The sequence below is a fragment of the Mastacembelus armatus genome, chromosome 23 (assembly GCF_900324485.2).
Source record: "Mastacembelus armatus chromosome 23, fMasArm1.2, whole genome shotgun sequence".
Taxonomy (NCBI): domain Eukaryota; kingdom Metazoa; phylum Chordata; class Actinopteri; order Synbranchiformes; family Mastacembelidae; genus Mastacembelus; species Mastacembelus armatus.
In genome coordinates this window covers 9,258,750-9,278,095 of record NC_046655.1, presented here as the reverse complement: position 1 = coordinate 9,278,095, position 19,346 = coordinate 9,258,750, and the positions used below count along the sequence as shown (strand labels likewise).

At 40.9% G+C, this 19,346-nt stretch overlaps 1 protein-coding gene across 1 annotated transcript in view; it reads right to left on the bottom strand.

The window, feature by feature from the left end:
- Positions 1 to 18,840, bottom strand: part of wnk1b (WNK lysine deficient protein kinase 1b) — a 76,945-nt gene extending 58,105 nt beyond the window's left edge. The window contains exons 1-2 of the mRNA XM_026326536.1: positions 18,226 to 18,840; positions 13,940 to 15,662 (exon numbers count right to left, since the gene is read on the bottom strand). Coding sequence (XP_026182321.1) covers positions 13,940 to 14,890 — 951 coding nt within the window. The 5' untranslated portion in view covers positions 14,891 to 15,662; positions 18,226 to 18,840. The remainder of the gene's footprint in view (positions 1 to 13,939; positions 15,663 to 18,225) is intronic.
- Positions 18,841 to 19,346: the final 506 nt, after the last annotated feature.

The window sequence follows — 19,346 nt, the reverse complement described above, 5'->3', positions numbered from 1 at the left end:
AAAGATATGTTTGATGAATGGGTGTCATGATTGTTCATGGCCTCTATTCAAGGAGCACATTCACACAAACTTTACTGGGGTGAAAGTAACTTCAATATGATCCAGATGCCTTTATGAGAGGAGAGGAGAGCTTGGCGAGAAGACTGGGGAAGGTAAGTAAAAAAAGGCAGAGCTGAAAATATGAATCATGCACTGCTGTTGCTAACACCTCCAGCCCACAAGACTGCTATTTATAGACAGAAAGAAAGAGAGGGGGGAGCAAAAAGATAGAAACAAGGAAGACAAGTTCAGTCACAAAGAACACAACAACATACAACAGGAAGGGTAGTAAAGGACTGAAGAAAAGCACAAAATAAATATAAAAACAAAAATAGAAAAGTGGTGAAATCAGAACTGTGAAAAGGAGCGAGATTAGCAGCCAGCAGAGACAAAAAAGAGTGGTTGTAGAACTGGAGAGAGACAAATAAAGAGATGGATGAATGACCAGACCACCAGACTGAGAAAATACCGGGGTCAAACTGCGGTCGTCTGGAGGATGAATGTGATGACAAATCACAAGTAAAAGAAAGACAGATACTGCAATGAAAAAGCAATAAAAAAATGGCAATGATAAACATCTTAATATGCAGCTTGTTCCTGAGAACTGCATGAAAAGCCTCCTCAGACAGGTGTATATACCTGTCTCAGGGCTGAGTCAGTGGGAAAAGGCTGCCAACAAAGAACATGCATCAGAAGTTGCGTATTTCTCAAACAGGGTTCAGTCAGGCCGGATTCAAGCTGACTGAATGAAACAAGGTGACGCTGAATTTAGATGTGCTCATCTTAATTTAAGATTAAAGTATTTGGTCCATCACACCCTTATTTTGTTTTTTTAACTTGTAAACTTAAGACTTGTGGTTAGTTTTTATGCTTTAGAGCAGAGAAGCAGTGCAGTGTTTTCCATTCAACTTCCATTTTGCAAACATGATGCGATAGGTTATCCATGCATGCACACCTCACATTCATGAGCACACATCAACAAAACATCTTCACACACCCATTCATACACAAATGTTGCATTAGTCTTCACAAATTGTGCTAAAGGTTGCCTAACTCCCCCTAACAAAAGCAGGTGTGTATGCATGTCTGCATACTATTTATTCTTATATAAAACACAGGATAAAAGAAGAAGCAAGTAACTATCGCTCATTTGGTTTTATTAACGAAGCGGAAATACTCGCTGGCAGAACCTGTTTTATGACGAGGACAAAACAGGAAAGAAACTATATATAATTTTATAAAATGTAAGAAGGGTGTCTTCATCCTAAATAAATCGAACTGGAAAACTTAGAAAAACCTCAGAGCAAAGATGAGTTAGCGCGATCAAAATAATCAGTTAAATCAGACATGTTGAGACAGAAGATGATAACAGAGTTTACAGTCACAGTATGAGTTACAGCCATTCTTCTAGTGAAGTTACGTGCTCATTTCCACTCTCCAGCAAACACACACACACACACGTTTCACTATTGCCTAATATTTAACCAAACTACATAGATGGACTTCTCAGTAATCAGTGGTCAAGGAGGTACACACCTAGTGTGGGATATGCAAGTGTCCACAAACTAACAGATGCTGAAAACAGACTCAAAAGTGTTGAGAACATGTACTGTACCCTTCCCCAGTTCCCCGCCGCGATTTCACCTATTTGCCCTTTTCTTTTTTATCTACTTCTTCCCATTCTCCCACTGGCGTACTTGAAGCTAGTGAGCTGAAACTGAGCTAATGTTTGGGCTAATTAAGGACATTCCCCACCACTGTAGCCACAGCAGATTTGCTGGTTCAACAAAAAATGAGTTTAGAGTGAAAACCTTAAAAGTGCTAGAAGATACTAGAAATTCCAGTTTGTTTTAAGTCATCATCCATCCCCAAACAAAGCAATGTTCTGATGCATGCATATTCACACACAACGATAAAAGGGAACAACAACATTGTATGTTGTTATTTTACACGCTGGTTTACGACATTAGAAATGAAGATGCAGGACAGCTGCAAACACATATTTACCCCACAAAATATTACCATGACACAAAACCAGATACTGCAGGTACAAAAAGGAGATCAGTTATCTAATCAAAATAGTTTTGCAACAAACGCAGGCTGAACGCCAATCACATACTGCATGCCAAACAGTCTTTTACTGCAAAAATCTTTTGTAACACTATCATATTATGACTGGTAGCATTTTTCATTTAACAGCTGACTTGGCTCAGTAGCTTTACTCACCAAAACAATTCCATCATGGAAATAATTTGAACTGCAAATGTTTATCCAGTGTCATAGCCTGTCATGTTGCCAGCAGTGTTGACTTACTAGCTACGGGGTTACATATACAGGTACAAACAGGTAGCAGGTGAGTAGTGGCTGACCACACTATATGAAATATGTTTCTTACCTGGGAAATAATACTCTGCAGAGTGTCTGTGTGCACACGCAGTAACCGCAGAGTGCGGATGTGCTGTAGACTGTGGTATGGCTTGATGCCACAAGCAACTGAAGACTGCACCGTTGCAAAGTTTAGGAACCTCTACTTGCTTCTCTTGATGTATATATTGTAGTGTGTATCTGTCTTCTCTTGGTGTCTCATGAAGGCATGTAAAATACTGTTAACAGCAAACTTCTAAAAGCTGTCAACAAATTAGAAATATAATCTACTCTCATTAGTTACCAGAGCTAACAAATATAAGAAAAAGCCGTTTGTCTTTAATATTCGTAGATTTAATGATAAAGAAATGATATGACATTGAAAAATAGAAGCTGTTCTTTCTCAGCATCCACTCAAACATCAACACCCTAACCTGTTCTTCTGCAAATAAAGCCACATGGCTATGCATGCATGGCCTCCCACACATCAAACATACAAATTTTATAGCCACACAAAGAGGCTCAGTGAGGCATTATCAATATGAGGTACAAGTATAATAACAACCAGGATCTACAAACCCAGGCATTAATTTACATACCAGTTTTTTTTTTTCTCTCAATTCATGGAGCAAAGCAATATTTTTAAATCTTCCAACCTAACCTGTCAGTCATTTCCTCTCTAAGTAGAAACTAAACAACAGTGCTACCATAGACGTCCGTTGTGTGAGCTGCTCTGCACTCTTCTGCAAAGCCCCAGGGCTGGGGAGCATCTGGATACTGAATATACAATGGAGCAGACAATGCCTAAAAGTACACAGGTTGAATGGGACTACCATCAGACCACAGGGGATCTACAGTCCATTACCTTCTAAAGCTTCCCATTAACTTTCTGTCTCACCCTCCCTGACTACGTCACCCCCACTTACTCTCCCTCTGTCTGAAACTGTGCTGTTTGTGTGTTTGTGTGTGTGTCTCTGACTTTGGCTGCATCTCTTTTTATCTCCCCGACTGTCTGCATTTATCTCTGAATATCACATTCTCTTTCTGGGCTGTTGTTCATCAGCCACTTCTGCCTCTCTGAATTGTCTGGCACTCTTTCTGCCCTTGTCTCTCCCTTCATCTCCCATGTCGCTTCTGCTCATGCCTTATCTCTGGCTATTTTATTGTCTGTTCCACTATGTCCTGTGTTCGTTAAGATTTTTGCAGTCTCTGCCTGATATATCTCTCTCTGACTCTATATCGGTTCCCATCAAAGCTACAGTATTTAGCCTTATTTTAATTCATTTGTATTCATTCATTTTAGAGAGAGACAAGTTCAAGCTATGTACTGTATTCCTTTTTAAAAGGGCTACTTCAGTAAAGCTTAATGGGCATCAGCTGTATATGGATGCATTTTACCACTTAATCAATTATCAAACCTGCACAGACTGAAGACCTGACACAAACCTGTCTATTGACATTTAGTCAGTTAGTTGGAAAAATAGCTAAGAGAGAAAAAACAAAAAAACAAACAAAAAAAGACCTTTGTTGCATTATAGCAGTGGCACCATTAATGTTACACTTACATCATAATCTACTGTAGCTGCATCACTGTATTTATTACATGCAACCCCATTAGCTGGAACTTGCACACATGCACAGTCAGCACATGTAGAAGAGATTTTTCTGATCAAATATTGATGGAGTGAGAATGGACGGAGGCTCTCAGATAAACCCAGGGAAAGACACAACACAGACGTAAGCCCAAAAAAAAAAAAAAAAAGATCCAGTCTTGCTAAACAAAAGAACAGCATAACTCTCTGCCTTTCTTCTGTTTTTATTTCTTCCTCTCTCACCTTCTTCTTCTCCTCCCTTGTTGTTTTCTTTCTGCATTTTTTCCATCTTTCTATTTTATCCATCTGTCTCTCTTGCTCCCTGAGTGCAGCCCTCTTCTTTTAAGTATTTAAGCTCGAGTCAACAACAGGTTAACGGAGGTGAGCAGTTTATCACCTCTGATACAATGAATAGACAACGTAACGCAATTCACACATCCACATACACACAAAGAGCAACAGTAAACAAACAGACCTGACCTCTCTGTTACCTCTACTTTGTTATAATTTGTGTGGTGTGTGTGTGTTGATGCACACATTTGTGTGAACAGGAAAGACGGGTGGGACATTGCTTTTGTGTGTTAGGGCTTTAACAGCTAAAACAATATTTTGGGACATACTGCAAACATAACAAATTGCACCTCGGCTGCATGACCTCTGGAACAGGTTCCCTCAATAAAATCTTACTGAGTGTCATCTCTTTGTAAAGAAAGGAATTCGCCTTAAAAGGACACTTAAACAGGGCACGGTGTCTGCTGCAAGTCTCCAACATTTGACCTTCTGATTCTGAGATAAGTCCACTAGGCAATTTTCCCACATCCTGCCTTATCTCATCACAGAAACTAATTTCTCAGATAAATGCAACACCACTACAGGGGAACATAAAACCTTCTCTCAGCTGAATCTGATAAACACTTCCTCCATCCAGATTCTCATCAACTAAATGAACTTAGTGACTTTTTTAAAACCACCCAACTTTTGGACAACCACTCTGGGCACAGACACTGTGACAGAGGACAACTACTGCATATAATAACACAGAAGAAGATTTGGCCTGAACCAGTGACTGGAATTGAAAATGGTAGATAAACTACAAATATTTTCTGGCGCAGAACTTTAAAAGCAGAACATACCACAGAGGTATAGTTGGCAAACTATCTACACTGTTTTATGATATGACACTCAAATTATATGGGTGGGTACCGGATGCATATCATGCAGGTGTTCTTTGTTGCACCCAACCACAGTATTAAAAAGGACAGAAGGGGGTTTTTACCATTCAATTCAAACACCACCGAGCTCTGAAAACCATGTGACCCTGCTCTGCGGTGGTTACATCATACAGACTGTGGCTTATGAGGGATTGTCTCCTAATCTGGTAGAGAGAACTTCCTACCTCACTGACCACAGAGTGTGTGATTTTGTGTGTTTATGCTGTTCCCATTAACTTAGCTGACTCACTCTCCAGCAGCTGACCATAGAAGTGAAAATCAAGATTAGAAGTTAAAAATGTATCCTTTTTTTAACAAATTAAAACTTTAGGGATTTATGGGATGCAACACGGGACAAGTCAAGTTCACCCTGCAAAATATACATCAAGCCAATCAAACTGTGATGCAGCCCTTGAAATAAAGATATATATATACCATATATTGACTAAACATGCTACAAATACTATGGGGCTTCAGCTGTCCTGGTGCCACTAAGTATAGTTAACCATACTAGTGTGACTTAGTCAACAAGATGGCCTGAATTTGGCTGATTTTCTAGTGGTGCCTGTAAAACCATTAGATGCACTCTCTGATAGGTTAGGATTGGAGAGTGGTCTTGTTGTGATATACCCCTCTTTGGGACCATAAGATGGGGCAAAAATCTAGATCGCTTCCATTCCTTGGCACATTCTATTAAATATATTGGTAACAATAAGCAAATAAACACTTTACAACTGCAATGTCCTAAAGCTGAGAAAATATGTAAAAGTCACTGGATTTTTTATGTGAGTTTGAAACTGTTCTGCTGAACTTAGAATCCTCTCTCTGGGGCATTTTCATCTGGATGATGTGCTTTCTCAATTAAAGAAAATCAGAACTCTATAAACCTCTTTTGCAGCACAAAACCCACACAGACACAACAGACTCCGACACACATATATCCACTTGGACACATTCAGCGACACACAGTCCCCACTCATTCTGCTCTAGTTATGGTTCAGCAGATGACACTCTGCTGCTATTTATAGCACAGAAAGAAAAAAAAATGAGGGAAAAATCCCATCTCTTCTCTCTCATTGCTCCCTCTTTCTGTCTGTCTCTCTCGCCTTTTCCCAAGAGGCTTTAGCTGAGGTCATGAAGGATGGAGAGAGAGACAGAACCAGAGTGAGAGAGGAGACTAGAGACAGAGAGAGATACAAAAGAGGAGAGAAAGTGACAGAGAGAAAAGAAAAACAGAGTACTGCAAAGTGACAAACAAAAAACAGACACACATGCACAGTTGCACACAGAGACAGTGCGTCAATACAGTCTTTGTTCTCGCCGTCTCGTTCTTTAATTCTATTTCCAGGCGTAAATGAACTTGTTAAACCCAAAACTGATCACTATATTTTTTTATTCATGAGCATCGGTTGGTTTCACTTTTATGACTAGTTCTAACAACTGACTATTTTTAGAAAATAATATTAATTTAAAATAAATTAAGGCACAACTTAAACTTAGAAATAGTTCAAGCTTTAAATGTGCTTTCTTGAGCAAGTCTAAAAAGTTACCAGCTATACTACATTAGGTAAAAACAAGTGAACAAGTATAGTGATTTCTAGAAAGTTGCACAAAATTGTAAATTGCTTTGAGGCTAAAATCAGATAAAGTCATTAAATGTAAATCTATAGGGAGCAGTGATTCAGGGTTGTAAGACATGCCACTAAGGAATGACATCTTATCATTGGAATGTGGGGAATCTGGGAGGGATCAGCCCCCTCCCCAAAAACATACACCACACACAGAATAAGAGGTGAAGACAAAGGAGAAACAGGAGCTAACAAGGAGCGCGCACGCACACACACACACACACACACACACACACACACACACACACACACACACACACACACACACACACACACACACACACACACACACAATAGTCTGGGCAGAGTCAGTACAAAGACAAAAGCAAATGCAGACTAAACACATACAGAAAGAAAAGGCACATAGTTGTTGTAGAAGCAGCCTGAACGTGCATCCCAGGTCACTTTACGCTGATGCAGACAACAGAGAGTTTCGAGACTAAATCTATAATATGCATCAGTTTATTGCACATTCACTCAACACTTCTGCCACTCTTTGATCTCTTTGTAGCAAAGATGCTAGTCTGCAACTATAGTATCTGCCTTTTGCTGTTTTTTCACTAGTCTGTTAAATGTCATTTAAAACTGATTCACATTTAGTCCAATTTAATAAGAGATGCCAGGTAACTAATGCTGAGCAGCATCCAGATCATCTTACATTTACAGACAGAAGTGTAGTATATGGTATAGACGTCAGAGCAAAGAGGAGAAAATATTAACATTTTCACTGTATCTTCTGTCAGATTTAGTTTAGACTCGCTGTAGTTTCCATCAGTCTGAGGAAGGAGAAGCTGGCCATCTGATCAGGTTTGTCATTTCAGGGCTAAAATGCATCTGAAATCATGGCTCTGAAGGAAGAGAATATATATATATATTTAAGGAAGAAAGGAGATTGGTGACAATTGAGGAAAGGGAGGGATTAAGATGAAAAAAAAAAACAGAAAATAATGAGAAGAGCAGGAATATGTGAAGGAGATAAAAGGGAGGGAGGAGCAAATAGAAAGAATGGAAAGAGCAAAGCCAGGACTGAAAGAAAAAAGTGACAACATGTGAGATAGAAGAGAAAAACAGAATATGAGCCATGTCAACATCCAACTGTCTCACTGTGCAAGTCATCTAACATCTGTCTGATGCACTCGCTGTCCCCAACTCACCCTGTAACACACACACACACACACTAACTGTACGTACACAGCCTTTCCATAAGTCAACACACTTACACACTCCCTACTTGCAATTAAACCATGTTATAATCATCATAAAGTCGACTTCCCAACACATGCACACAGATTGTGGTAAATTTTGTTTGATGTGACCCTGACACACACTGTATTAGAGGAAGACTTTATTTAGAAGAAGGTCTCAACACTTCAGCATTTTTACTTTCTGACTTGCAGCACAGAAACTCACATACAGTCCTAGCTCAGGAATACACTTGCTTCTTGCCATTTTTTTCTAAATAAACAGAGTAGGAGGGAGAAAGGTCAGTCATTTTTTTTACTGATCACACACACACACCTAATCTCTTAGCACACATATCTAAGGCCTCAAAGCTATCAAGGGAGATTTATGTATGTGTGATAAAATGCTTTGCTCCCATGGGCGAGAGGTCTAGACTACATGTAGTATGTGAACTATGAGTGAGTGACTATGCAAGGACATAGCCCATTTTAAGAATTGGGATTTTGTGTATGACAGTGAATATCTTTAACTCCTCACTTAAACACATTACTCACACAGGGTGACATTTCAGCTCCTCACTGAAAGCAGTACTAACCCTTAAAAAAGGGTGTCCAGACCTTTCTATTTAACACTAGTGCAAACTCTGCTGTACACACTCTCACACAACATGGAAGGAAGCATGAGGATGGTTTGCACACGAGGAACTGTCAGCTTCTCTGTCTCCCTTTCTTTGTTGCTCACACCTGGCTAGTGACATATGACAGGGACCACACAGAGAGAGGGAGAGAGACAAAGCAAGTGGGAAGACTGAGCAATGGTGCAAAGGAATAAACAAGAAAAGAAAAAGAACGCAAAAGGCTTCCTATGTGCTCGCGTTACCTGATGGTCTGACTTCAGAGCTCTACAATGAGTGATCTCAGCCCAGAGATGTTTTATCACTCATTCAGTAAATCCAACTGATGCTTAGGGGCTTTTAGATATCTGAACTTCACAATGTTCTGTGTCTGTTTATGTGCAAGTGTGTGTCAGTTTGATATGTTGGAATGCTGTATGTGCAAAACTTTTAGCTATAAGGGGCAACTGCACTATGTCAACTCGTAAAAAGTTTGTCAGATGCTCTTCATTCCTGAAGTTTACATGGCAAAAAAAACAAACTTGGTTGGCCATGATGACTGCTAGATTACTAAGACACACCCATTGTACAGCAAGTTAGAGAAGAACGACAGCTTTATGAGTGATGTTATCATGATGACTAATAGCCACTCTACATGAAGCTGCAACCCATTTGCCAGCAACTGTAAAGTGACTGGTAGCAGCAAACAAACTCCTCCTCCAACTTAGTTATAGGTTTTCGTTTGATTTTGTTGTAAAATTACATTATCCACAAACAGTTTCTCTGTCTATACCGTTAAAAACACATGAAATATCTGGCAAGTTTGAAAAACCATTTCCACTTTTCAGTATTTTATAATTAATGAATGAATAAGTTAACAATCTCAAAACTAGCTGCAGTATGTGAACGCACATGCCCCCCACAGGGAGATGACTCCATACACAGACATGCACATACACATAGCTCAGCTGCTAATAAGAAAAGTGAAATGAGTGAATTATTCATAGCCAACATTTAAAACATTTACAGGAATCAAATCCTGTTTCGCTTCCAGTTGTCTCTGCGTTTGTGTTTTGGGGGTGGCTAAGCAACTTCAGGATCAATGACCGGTGAGAAGCAGCCTTTGTCGACACAGCTGCAGACTGCTGGTTTGTCAGGGAAATCTGAACCTCTGGAAAGTCTAAGCACCCAAGGGTAATCTGGGAATATTTATCTTTCAGTAAAATACCTTAACTCTCTTTCATACATATATACAACTCAAATTATTTACATGTTCACCAACCACATTTTACCAATTCCAATACTGTCATCTGACCTTGTTAACTAGGCAGAAGAATGTTTAGAGTAACCTTTGTAAGATTACAAAAAAATAAATAAATGCATTCAGATACTGCTGAGACAATAAGTACATGTTAATGCAGGGAAACCAACATAAACAAGCAACACTTTTTAAATGATCAGTCTTAAATATCTTGTATACTCTGTCATCTTCTTCTTCCCTTCATATTGTGTCTCTAACAATATCCTTTCTCCTTCCTTCTATGCTGTTACCAACACATGGAAGGATATCAGGCCAGTACCCGGTTAAAATGGGTCATCACTATCAACAAAGTACTGCAAGGCTATAATTAGATTCTGTGAGCCATATTTATTTTCAGCTAGGATTTATTTAGTCAATGTCAATATTTATTTAGAAATAATAAAATTTGGATAAAATATTGATTTGAAATGCACATATGAGCTTATAACAATAAATGTCAACAAAAAAAAAAAAAATACTAATTTGGCTAAGCTGTCTGAGCTCAGGTCAGTTTCTCTCTTGTGCCATTGATTGAATAATAGTTTGTAAAAAGAGCCTTGGAGCCCAGAGAGCTTGTGTGTATGCTTGTATATGTGTGAGGGGAGGGGGCTAATCCGCCTTGTGTTGCTGCTGAGAGAGAAATTTCAAAGGTCTTTGAGTGCCAGTGGAGCTAGACGCCTAAGGTCACACACACACACACACACACACATACACATAGACACAGCCCCTCTTCTTTTTGTTAGTTTCGCTGCTCCCTCCTCCCTCCTCCCCCCCTTTCACTTCCTTTGTCTTTTCTCTCCCACTTCTTCCTCCCTTCCTCCTCCCCATGTTTCCCATTTTTCTACTCTCACCAAACTCCCTCCACATTCACCTCCCTCAAACTCCTGACCTGATATTGCCCACTGCTCCTCCGCTTGCCTCCTTCTCTGCCAACAACCTGTCCTCCAAAGGCTCTATAATACAAAATGCATCTGTTTTGTCCATCTAATCTCCCTTCAGTGTTTCACTGTCTTCTGCCAATGGTAGTTGGAATACTAGGCTGTCTCCTAATGATTGCATCTGAGCTGAAAAAGCTGAAGTTTGACCTTTAACCCTCAATCCTCCATGACTACCCTCTTATAGTTCTTCATTTATGTGCTTCTCTTCCTTACTTTCTCATTTCTTTTAACCTACTAGTTGACCCACTGTTCAGACTCAGTTTCATGAAGCATGTACAGCATGCACATTTGTTACAACTTATTGGAGTTAAGCTTAACTATAACATCCCAACATTGTTACAAAAACTCTTCCCTAGAAGCCACGGTAATGGTTTCATCCCCCATTTTGTTCATTACTTTCACCATTTCCTGAGCCACAGAAATACTACAGAGCTGCTGTTCTGCTGGTAATTGCTGAAACACAAATCATACACTATTGGAACCACTGTCATCATTGAACATTTTTAGTCTGAGACCACAAAATTAAATGGACCCCAATTCTTTGCCTTTCTACTTTCATGTCTCTTTTGTTCCCCATTCATCATCTACTGTCCAGTAGGACACACTACCCTAAGATAAACTCTTTGATTTCTCTCTGCTGTGTTTCCATCCACCTATGGATTCCACTGGAAACAGAGGTTCACCTGTTTTAGATCAGATGTCACAGAATGTAAAGACAACCCTCATATCTACTTCTGAAACACACAGGCACAGAAGTTTAAACAACTGCAGCTCACTTACATATGCATACTGCAGTGTCTCAACGGGGTCGGCATGCACCACATACGTACAAACACAGATTTGCACATACAGAAAGCCAACAAATTCCAGATGATCCTGACTCGCACAGATCTCCAGGTGCCATGCCCTCCCAGTAAGAGAATGTGATCAGTTGTAGTATGTGTGTGTTTCTAACTTCACTCTCCCCATCCTGCCACATGTCAGCAGCTGCTCTCTCACCTCTGAGACACACACACGATTAAACATGTCAGCCTATTTATTTTGGTTATTTAACAAAGCTACTATGTCATTATTTATTAAATCACTCAATATCCATCTGAGGTCTGAATCTGACTCGGCACAGAACACTATCAAGAATCAGCAGGCTTCCTCCTTCTGACAAGCAACTGAGACATAAAGAGTTATGTGTGGCAGCGAGAAGAGGCTCAACAGAGGGTAGACATTTGTTTTCTCATAAACAAACTGGCGTTTCTTAGTTGCGGGGCATCAGCCGCAACTAAGCTAGCTGCTAGGATCCAGGAGAACTCGAGGAGCATCTTGTGATGGAGTTGACAAAAACACACCCACACACTCCCCTTAGGAAATAATGATGAGGAGAAATATAAACAAGTTTACAATTAAAAACAGCTAGACAGTCTCACCTCCTTTGACTTTTTCTTATTATAATTAATTTAACAAACACTCACACAACAGACTATGTCATCACCTCTTCCTAATATTTCACTCTATATTAATCTGCAGAATAACAGAAAAACCCATTGTTTTAATCTTGTACATTTGTTTCTCTGGCACAATGACAAGTGTTTCATCAGGGCAAGCAGTTCCATGTGAGTCCATGTCATTGTTTTCTTCCTCTGCTAAAACCTCAGCACAGTCTGTGCCCTGAATGTCATATGACCAGCTGAGGCTGTTATTTCTACATCTCTGACTACTGTGTGCACCTCTGTGTCTGTGCCTACTCGTCAACAAGATGAGCTGCAGAGACAATGTCAACTGTCACCTGCCCCACCACAGTATGTGCATATATTAACCCTCTTGTTCACACTATCTGTCCCTCTCTCTCTCATTCTGACACACACACACAAACAGAAACTTGTCACACGCAGCTGAAATTGCGTCAATGTACATTAATTTACTGTATTGAGCTGTGTCCACACATCTTTTATTTTTTACCATTTATGTATCTACAGAGTACAGCCAGAAAGCGAATGCTGATTGTTAGCTGCTCTGAACACTGTGTCTTGTTCCTGTCACAAACTATAGTGAAGGAGGAAGTAATCTGTCCTGTTCAAGTGCACCAGAACTAGGACAAATAGGTGAGATGCAACAGTGTTATTCACTCACTTTCAGTAACCTGAATTTCTCAGTCTCTCAGGGGGTTCTGATGTTTAAGTCCCTAGTCATAACCAAACTTTTCTTTAGGATGATGCTCTTCTAAACATTCCTTTTATAGATAGTAGGCAGGTCTATGAGGTCTACAGTCATCAGGAAATTAAACTCACACATGTACATTTAGGCCTCAATTGCTCAGCATCCTCTTCCTCATTCTATACTCATTTATGCAATGTGTGGTGGTGGCAATCGGACGCACCGCAGCATCCGCTCACACACATAAATCAACCGTTAACACCAAAGAGTCAAAGCAGGTTAACTGAAGGGATGCAGCAGTGAAAAAACAAAACCATGAGTAAGAGGAAAGAAAGTAGGTTACAGCTGACAGTGAGCTAACTAAGGAGTTCACTTTACAAATCCAAATTTAGCCCAAAGAGATGCTATAGGTAGAAATCAAAACTAATAAAATGTAATAATGTTTTCAACAAGTCCAGTTCAGTGAGAGCTCGGCTTGCATTAAAGCAACTATTTTTTAAAGACTGACCTGGAGATAGAATGAGTCATTTATGGAGAAAACAACTGTCTGCATATCATTATCTTTGGAGAACAAATAACAGTGTGATACAGCATCCACCTTCACTCTCAGTAACACCTTCACTCAAACACACACAACCTGTGAGAAAATGCTCAAATGAATCCAAAGCAACTCAAAAGTGAGAAAGGAATCCAAACTGAAAGAACTCGAAAATGCTAATTCTGAGCATGAACTGAAAAACATCTTGATAAAAAATAAAATGGTGAGATTAAAAAAAAAAAGCAGACAGTACAAGAAACAGTAAAGGAAGAGGTTAAGTTTAACACCTAGAGGGAGTTTATAAGACAACAACCACAAAATAACACATGATTTGCTCAGATAAACAGGGAGACAGAACACAAGCAGTTACAGGAGTACAGACTTACCTGGAGTTCACACCATGCCACTTCCACAGTAGTCTCTGTGTCCAATCCCTTGTACACAGTCTTAAAGGACCCTCTTCCAATCTCAATGTCAAATTTCAGGAAGCGTCCATCTGGTGATGTCCCAACAGCTTTTGTTTCTACCTCCTCTATATCTTCTTGCACTCGTTTCTCTGCCTCTCTCTGCTCTGCTCGCGCCTTTGCTTGACCCCTGTCCTCCTCTGTCTCCTTTTCCTTCTCGTCTGTTGGACTAACAATGCTTCCCTCATCTACATGTTCTATCACCTTTCCATCTTTTTCAACATGTTGTATGTTCTCAGACCTTCCATGATGCGATGTGACATCAGACTGTTTGCCTCCATTTTTGTCTTTGAGATCCAATACTGTCAGACTGGGCTCTTTAACTGCACCATCTACACTATGTTCAACACTGCTACTAGTGGGAACAGCAAGCGTGAAGCCCTCACCTAAGTTTTCCTCTGCATTTTGTGCATGCACCTCAGCACCTGTCCCACCAAGCCCAAGACAAGACTGAAAAGTCGTGCTTTGTAAATAGGAACCTCTTGAGGCCCCATCTTCAGCATCTTGTACACCAAGTCCAGGCCCTGAGGGCTGTGAAGTGAAGAAAGAGGAAGCCCCTTCACAGTCTGGAGGTGAGGTGAGTATCACAGCTGCTTTGCTGGGCAGGTCCAAAGCTGTGGCATTGGAGTCACAAATGACACTCCGACGGAAGAAGCGATGCTCAGCTGTTTTTGAGTCTCTATCCATCGTGTGGCGCCGACGGTGGACCTCGGGCTGCCCATCGAGCTTCTCCACCAAGTTAGAGTCTGAACTGACAGAGCTGTTCACATTCTTATGGGGGGTCTGGGGTGATGGACATGGGGAGGTAGAGGGAGGAGGGGGGTTTGGGGCAATGAATTTCACCTCTTTGCTGCTGCTATTGCTCTCAGACATTATTCCCTCAAGGCTCAGACCACAACAGAGAATTTCTATCCGTAAAAATAAGGCTTTGTTAGGTGAGTAATCAGACCAAACGTTGTGTAAACTGTATGCGGGCACAAATCTAAACCAGCAACTTCTTCACATTGAAAACTTTCCAACTTCCTATAAAACTAGAAAAAGCAAAGGGGACGTGTCACAGAAAATTAGTCAATCTAATCGATTAAATGCAGTACTCTTCGTGGTATTCTGCAGTTGTTTTGTTTTAGAGCGGATGTATTAACGATACTTCCTCTTTGCAATGTCAACTTGTTTCAAAAAGACAACTTACAGTTCCTCATAGGCCCTTCGGTACAGGGCGCAGGGAAGCCCCAGGAGAGATGAAGGGGCTTTCTCTTAAAGACTGGGGAGGTAAAGGGTAAAAGGCAGTCTAAGGAGGGAGGGGGCAAGAACTGCAATGAGTTGACACTTCTCAAATCAGCGTCCAAACCCATCTTGCTGCCAACATCCAAAGAGCAACCACCACAACATGGAATACCTGGAGATCCAAAAGACCAGTCTGGCCTCCCAAAGGCTGATAACAGAAAATATGGTTGGAATCCAATCTGTTACAGCTTGAGGGGGGGGTCTGGTGAAGTTTTTGTAATACCAGGCTGAAGTCTTCTTTGCTTATTGAAGGTAGGATCCTTCAGAGAGGTTGCTGGCCTGCCTGCCAAGGCCAGACAGAAGGCTAGGTGGCCCAGCCTGGCCTAGCCTGGCCCAGCTTGGTCTGCTTCTATTCTTCTGGCTAGAAATAAGAAGAGAGAATGAAGGTGAAATATGACACTATATTCTTTCTATATATCCAAAAACTCACCATATGCTCCTGCTCGACCACATAGCAAACCGAAGTGGTGCCCTGCCAAAGTAGCTAGTAACACCTACCAGCTGTCAGATACTGTGACATTTTAGCACCATTTGACCAGTGATCAGTAATATGAATGGCACAGGCAGAGTGGGAAATAATCACTAGTCAAATGCTGCCACAATATTGGATGCAACTAACAAATCTGTCTGTTGCTCTGACCACCAAGTTGAGATCTGTGCCTAATTAGGATGTTTCGCTTCAGCAGTGTGGTTGGTAACACTGAAACTAGGTCAGTGGAGGAAAAGTTCAATTTCCCATACCAAAAAGTGAACAATCCACTTTATGGTCATAAGTAATTCATTCTTCAAGATTTGGTGTTTAGTTTGGTTTATGAGTGAACCTCTGCCTTTTACTAAGCCCAGCATGATCTTTTGGGTCCAACGTGAGCTTGTTAACAAGAAAGATATCTGCATCTCACTCGAGCTTTCCCTCCCAATTGCCACTGTGTAGTTAATGCAGTGGAGTGATGCAGTGGCGTGTGGGCCTAATTGCTCCATGTTCCAAATTTAGCCACCACAGCCTGGATGACCTCAAGGTTAGACTATTCTGTGGATATTCGGTAGCTTAACATGAGGGAGGGGTGCTTTCAGAGTGACAGAGAGAACCACTGTGCAGAAACTAAACGCACATCTGAGAACGGTGAACTGATATATGAAAATCAGTAAGAGATGAAAACTATGCCTCACATAACATCCAACAGATAATGTATACACTGTTATCATAGTGGCACTGGCACAGAGGAACAGCAGCTGCTCTGCTGTGTGATGTTAGAAATAATTCACTGCACAATGACTCATATTTAAAAACAACCCATAACTAGTTTTGACAAGTCTTATCAACAATGGCACAGAAACATGCAGAATAGCAATAACATTTTCTACCATTTCCTCAACTAAAGTTGTTCCCTATGAATGTGGATTTAAAATTACAGTGTGTGCACAGTGTGTCAGTAAACTGAGAACTGCAGAAATCTCACACACATTTATCAACCCAGATGGTGTGCAACCAGTTACTATGAAAGCATATGCTACACGGATGCAGGAAAGCCAAACCAAATTTACGATCATAAACAGTGTAACAGAGATTCTTTTGGCACCACAGGCAACTGTGGTCTCAATTAAGGGAAATAGGTGAAGGATTAGTACTGGAAAGGTCAAAGGAGGTAAGGCCTGACTGCGTATAGCCTATTTAATAGAAATCCACCCTGCCCAGTTTTATATGATGTTTCATTGTTCGTATAACAATATGAGTGTGTTTCATCATTCCTGCCTGAAATAATTCATCAGATTAGGGACCCTGGATCTATTTTTCTTGCCCTGCTGTAGATCTCACCTAAAATGATTCATCAGGGGAAGATGACACCAATTGAAGCGAGTAGACTGATGAATTAGCCTCAGTATGAAACAGTGCTACACACTGAAATGCATTGCGAGGTGTGTTTCATATAAGTCACCGTTTCTCATATCTCAACATTTAACTGAATCACTGCACACTCCCATTGCCCAAACCTGTGTCTGTGACCTGAACCGTCATACTGTTTATAATCTGGGGTAACGTTAAACCTACATCAATCTAACAGGATTGTGGTTGTTTTAATTAAGCTTATTGCTGCTGAAAACACCTGTCATTCAGTGATTGTGAATAAAAAGATAGCAGAGAAATAGATATATATATATATATATATATATATATAGCCTCTTTTCATTTTAGATCCATAGGAGCTATAATGGCCATGATTTTCCATTCACATGTACAGCACTGAGAAATAAATGTAGTAATAAAAATGTATAGATTATTATCATTACAGGTGTCCTGCAGTGACCAATCAGTTGTCCCTTTAATACCATTGAATTACTCTCAGCTTGCAGCTGCTGTGTTAACAGCAACAGGAACATTAAAACATGAGGACAAGATGGTCAAACTTATTTTTCATTGGGCTAATGTGTTTAAAAACAAACAAACCAACTACACACAAGTAATGCTGAAATAATCATCAGTACCTATCACATCACTAGTCCATTCAAACAGATGATTTCCATTTGTTAAGTTCGCCTCATTAAACCCTGATGTAAAAAACATGTTGATCCTGTTACAGTGACACAGGAGCAATTAAAACACCCGGGAGAAACAAAGCATGAGTCAAAGTTAAGGAGCTTTTTAGTCGAAATAACGACACAAAGCAGCTGTGAGCTGTGTGAAAATACTATTGAGATAGTTGTGAGTTAGTAACACAGCTGGAAATGGGTGCAAGGCTTTGATAAATGTCCTGGACTGGGAGTTTTGCAGTGTCAAACCGTGAACAGAGGGGTTTGCTGCCTGTTGAGGAACTCAGGAAAACCAGGCTGTGCAGCTAACTTTGCCCACAGCCAAAAACAAGGCAGCAACCAGTAACCAGTCACCATTTGGATACAGCGTCGGAATAAAACGGAAAACGCAGAGGTACCTGTTACATCGGTGTGGGCTGCGTGGGCACCGTGGGAATACGGGGGTAAAACTTGAATAAAAAAGGCTGTAAGTGAAGTCCTCTGCAGTGGGGGTCTGCTCCGACACGCAGCGCAAATGTCAGTATAGTGCGTCACATTAAAGCCACAGTTGGTTGCTGAAAACAGCGAAAAAGACGCTATTTACAAAATACATCACTCCGCTACGACCGGAGCTTTCTTAAAACGTCCGAGCAGCGACGCCGGGAGCGGGACGTGCAGCGACTCACAGCCCACAGACAGACGCCTCTCTCGGGCGCAGAGAAGCCAAGTTCGCTCGCTTGGTTGTCGCGGCGGCTCCGGTACTTCTGTCGGTCTGTGTTGTCCGTGTCCGGGTCTGCAAACGCTACCAAAAAAAATGCAACAGCCTCACTCAAACCCGCTTACGTCCTCATCCGTATCAACATCCAGTCCGGTCCTGCGACCGCCGTTTCGCTCCTCTCGGCTCGTGTGGTGCAATAAATCCGCCGTGATTCACAGTTATTAGCCGTTTTCAAGCCACCGGCAGAGACAGCAGCGGCTCCGTCTGCTCCGTGCTCTTCTTCAGGCGATGACTCGACAAGGAGACGGCTGCGCTTTCACGGAGCCGCGTCAAAGCAGCCACCTCGCATCCAGACGAGACGGGAAAAGGCTGTCCTTTCAAAATAAAGCAACCATTTTTACCACTCGTAGCCCCACACGCTAAACCTCAATCTCGTCAACTAATACCGAGCACAGTAGACTTAAAGAGTGTTTCTGAGTGCATTCTGCAGCTCTCATTGTTGTTTACTTGTTTACAACTGCTATTTGTCCTGTGTTATTGTTGTTTTGAAGAGGAGCTCTTTGAGATCCAGATGTGGCCCTGCAGAGATGGAGTAAACACCATTCACCTTTTCTCTGGCCTGTACAGCAGCTGAGAGCTTTTAAATTTTCAGTCTCATAATGATATAATGTCTAAAACTAAAGTTCAGTAAGAGTGAAAAAAGTTTTTGGGGTTAAATCACTTTTTTATTAGTGATTATAATGTCTTTTCAAATTATGATCTTTTAACTAAAATATGAACATAGTGTGACTTTTTAATAAAGCCATGTTGAGTAGCCTATAT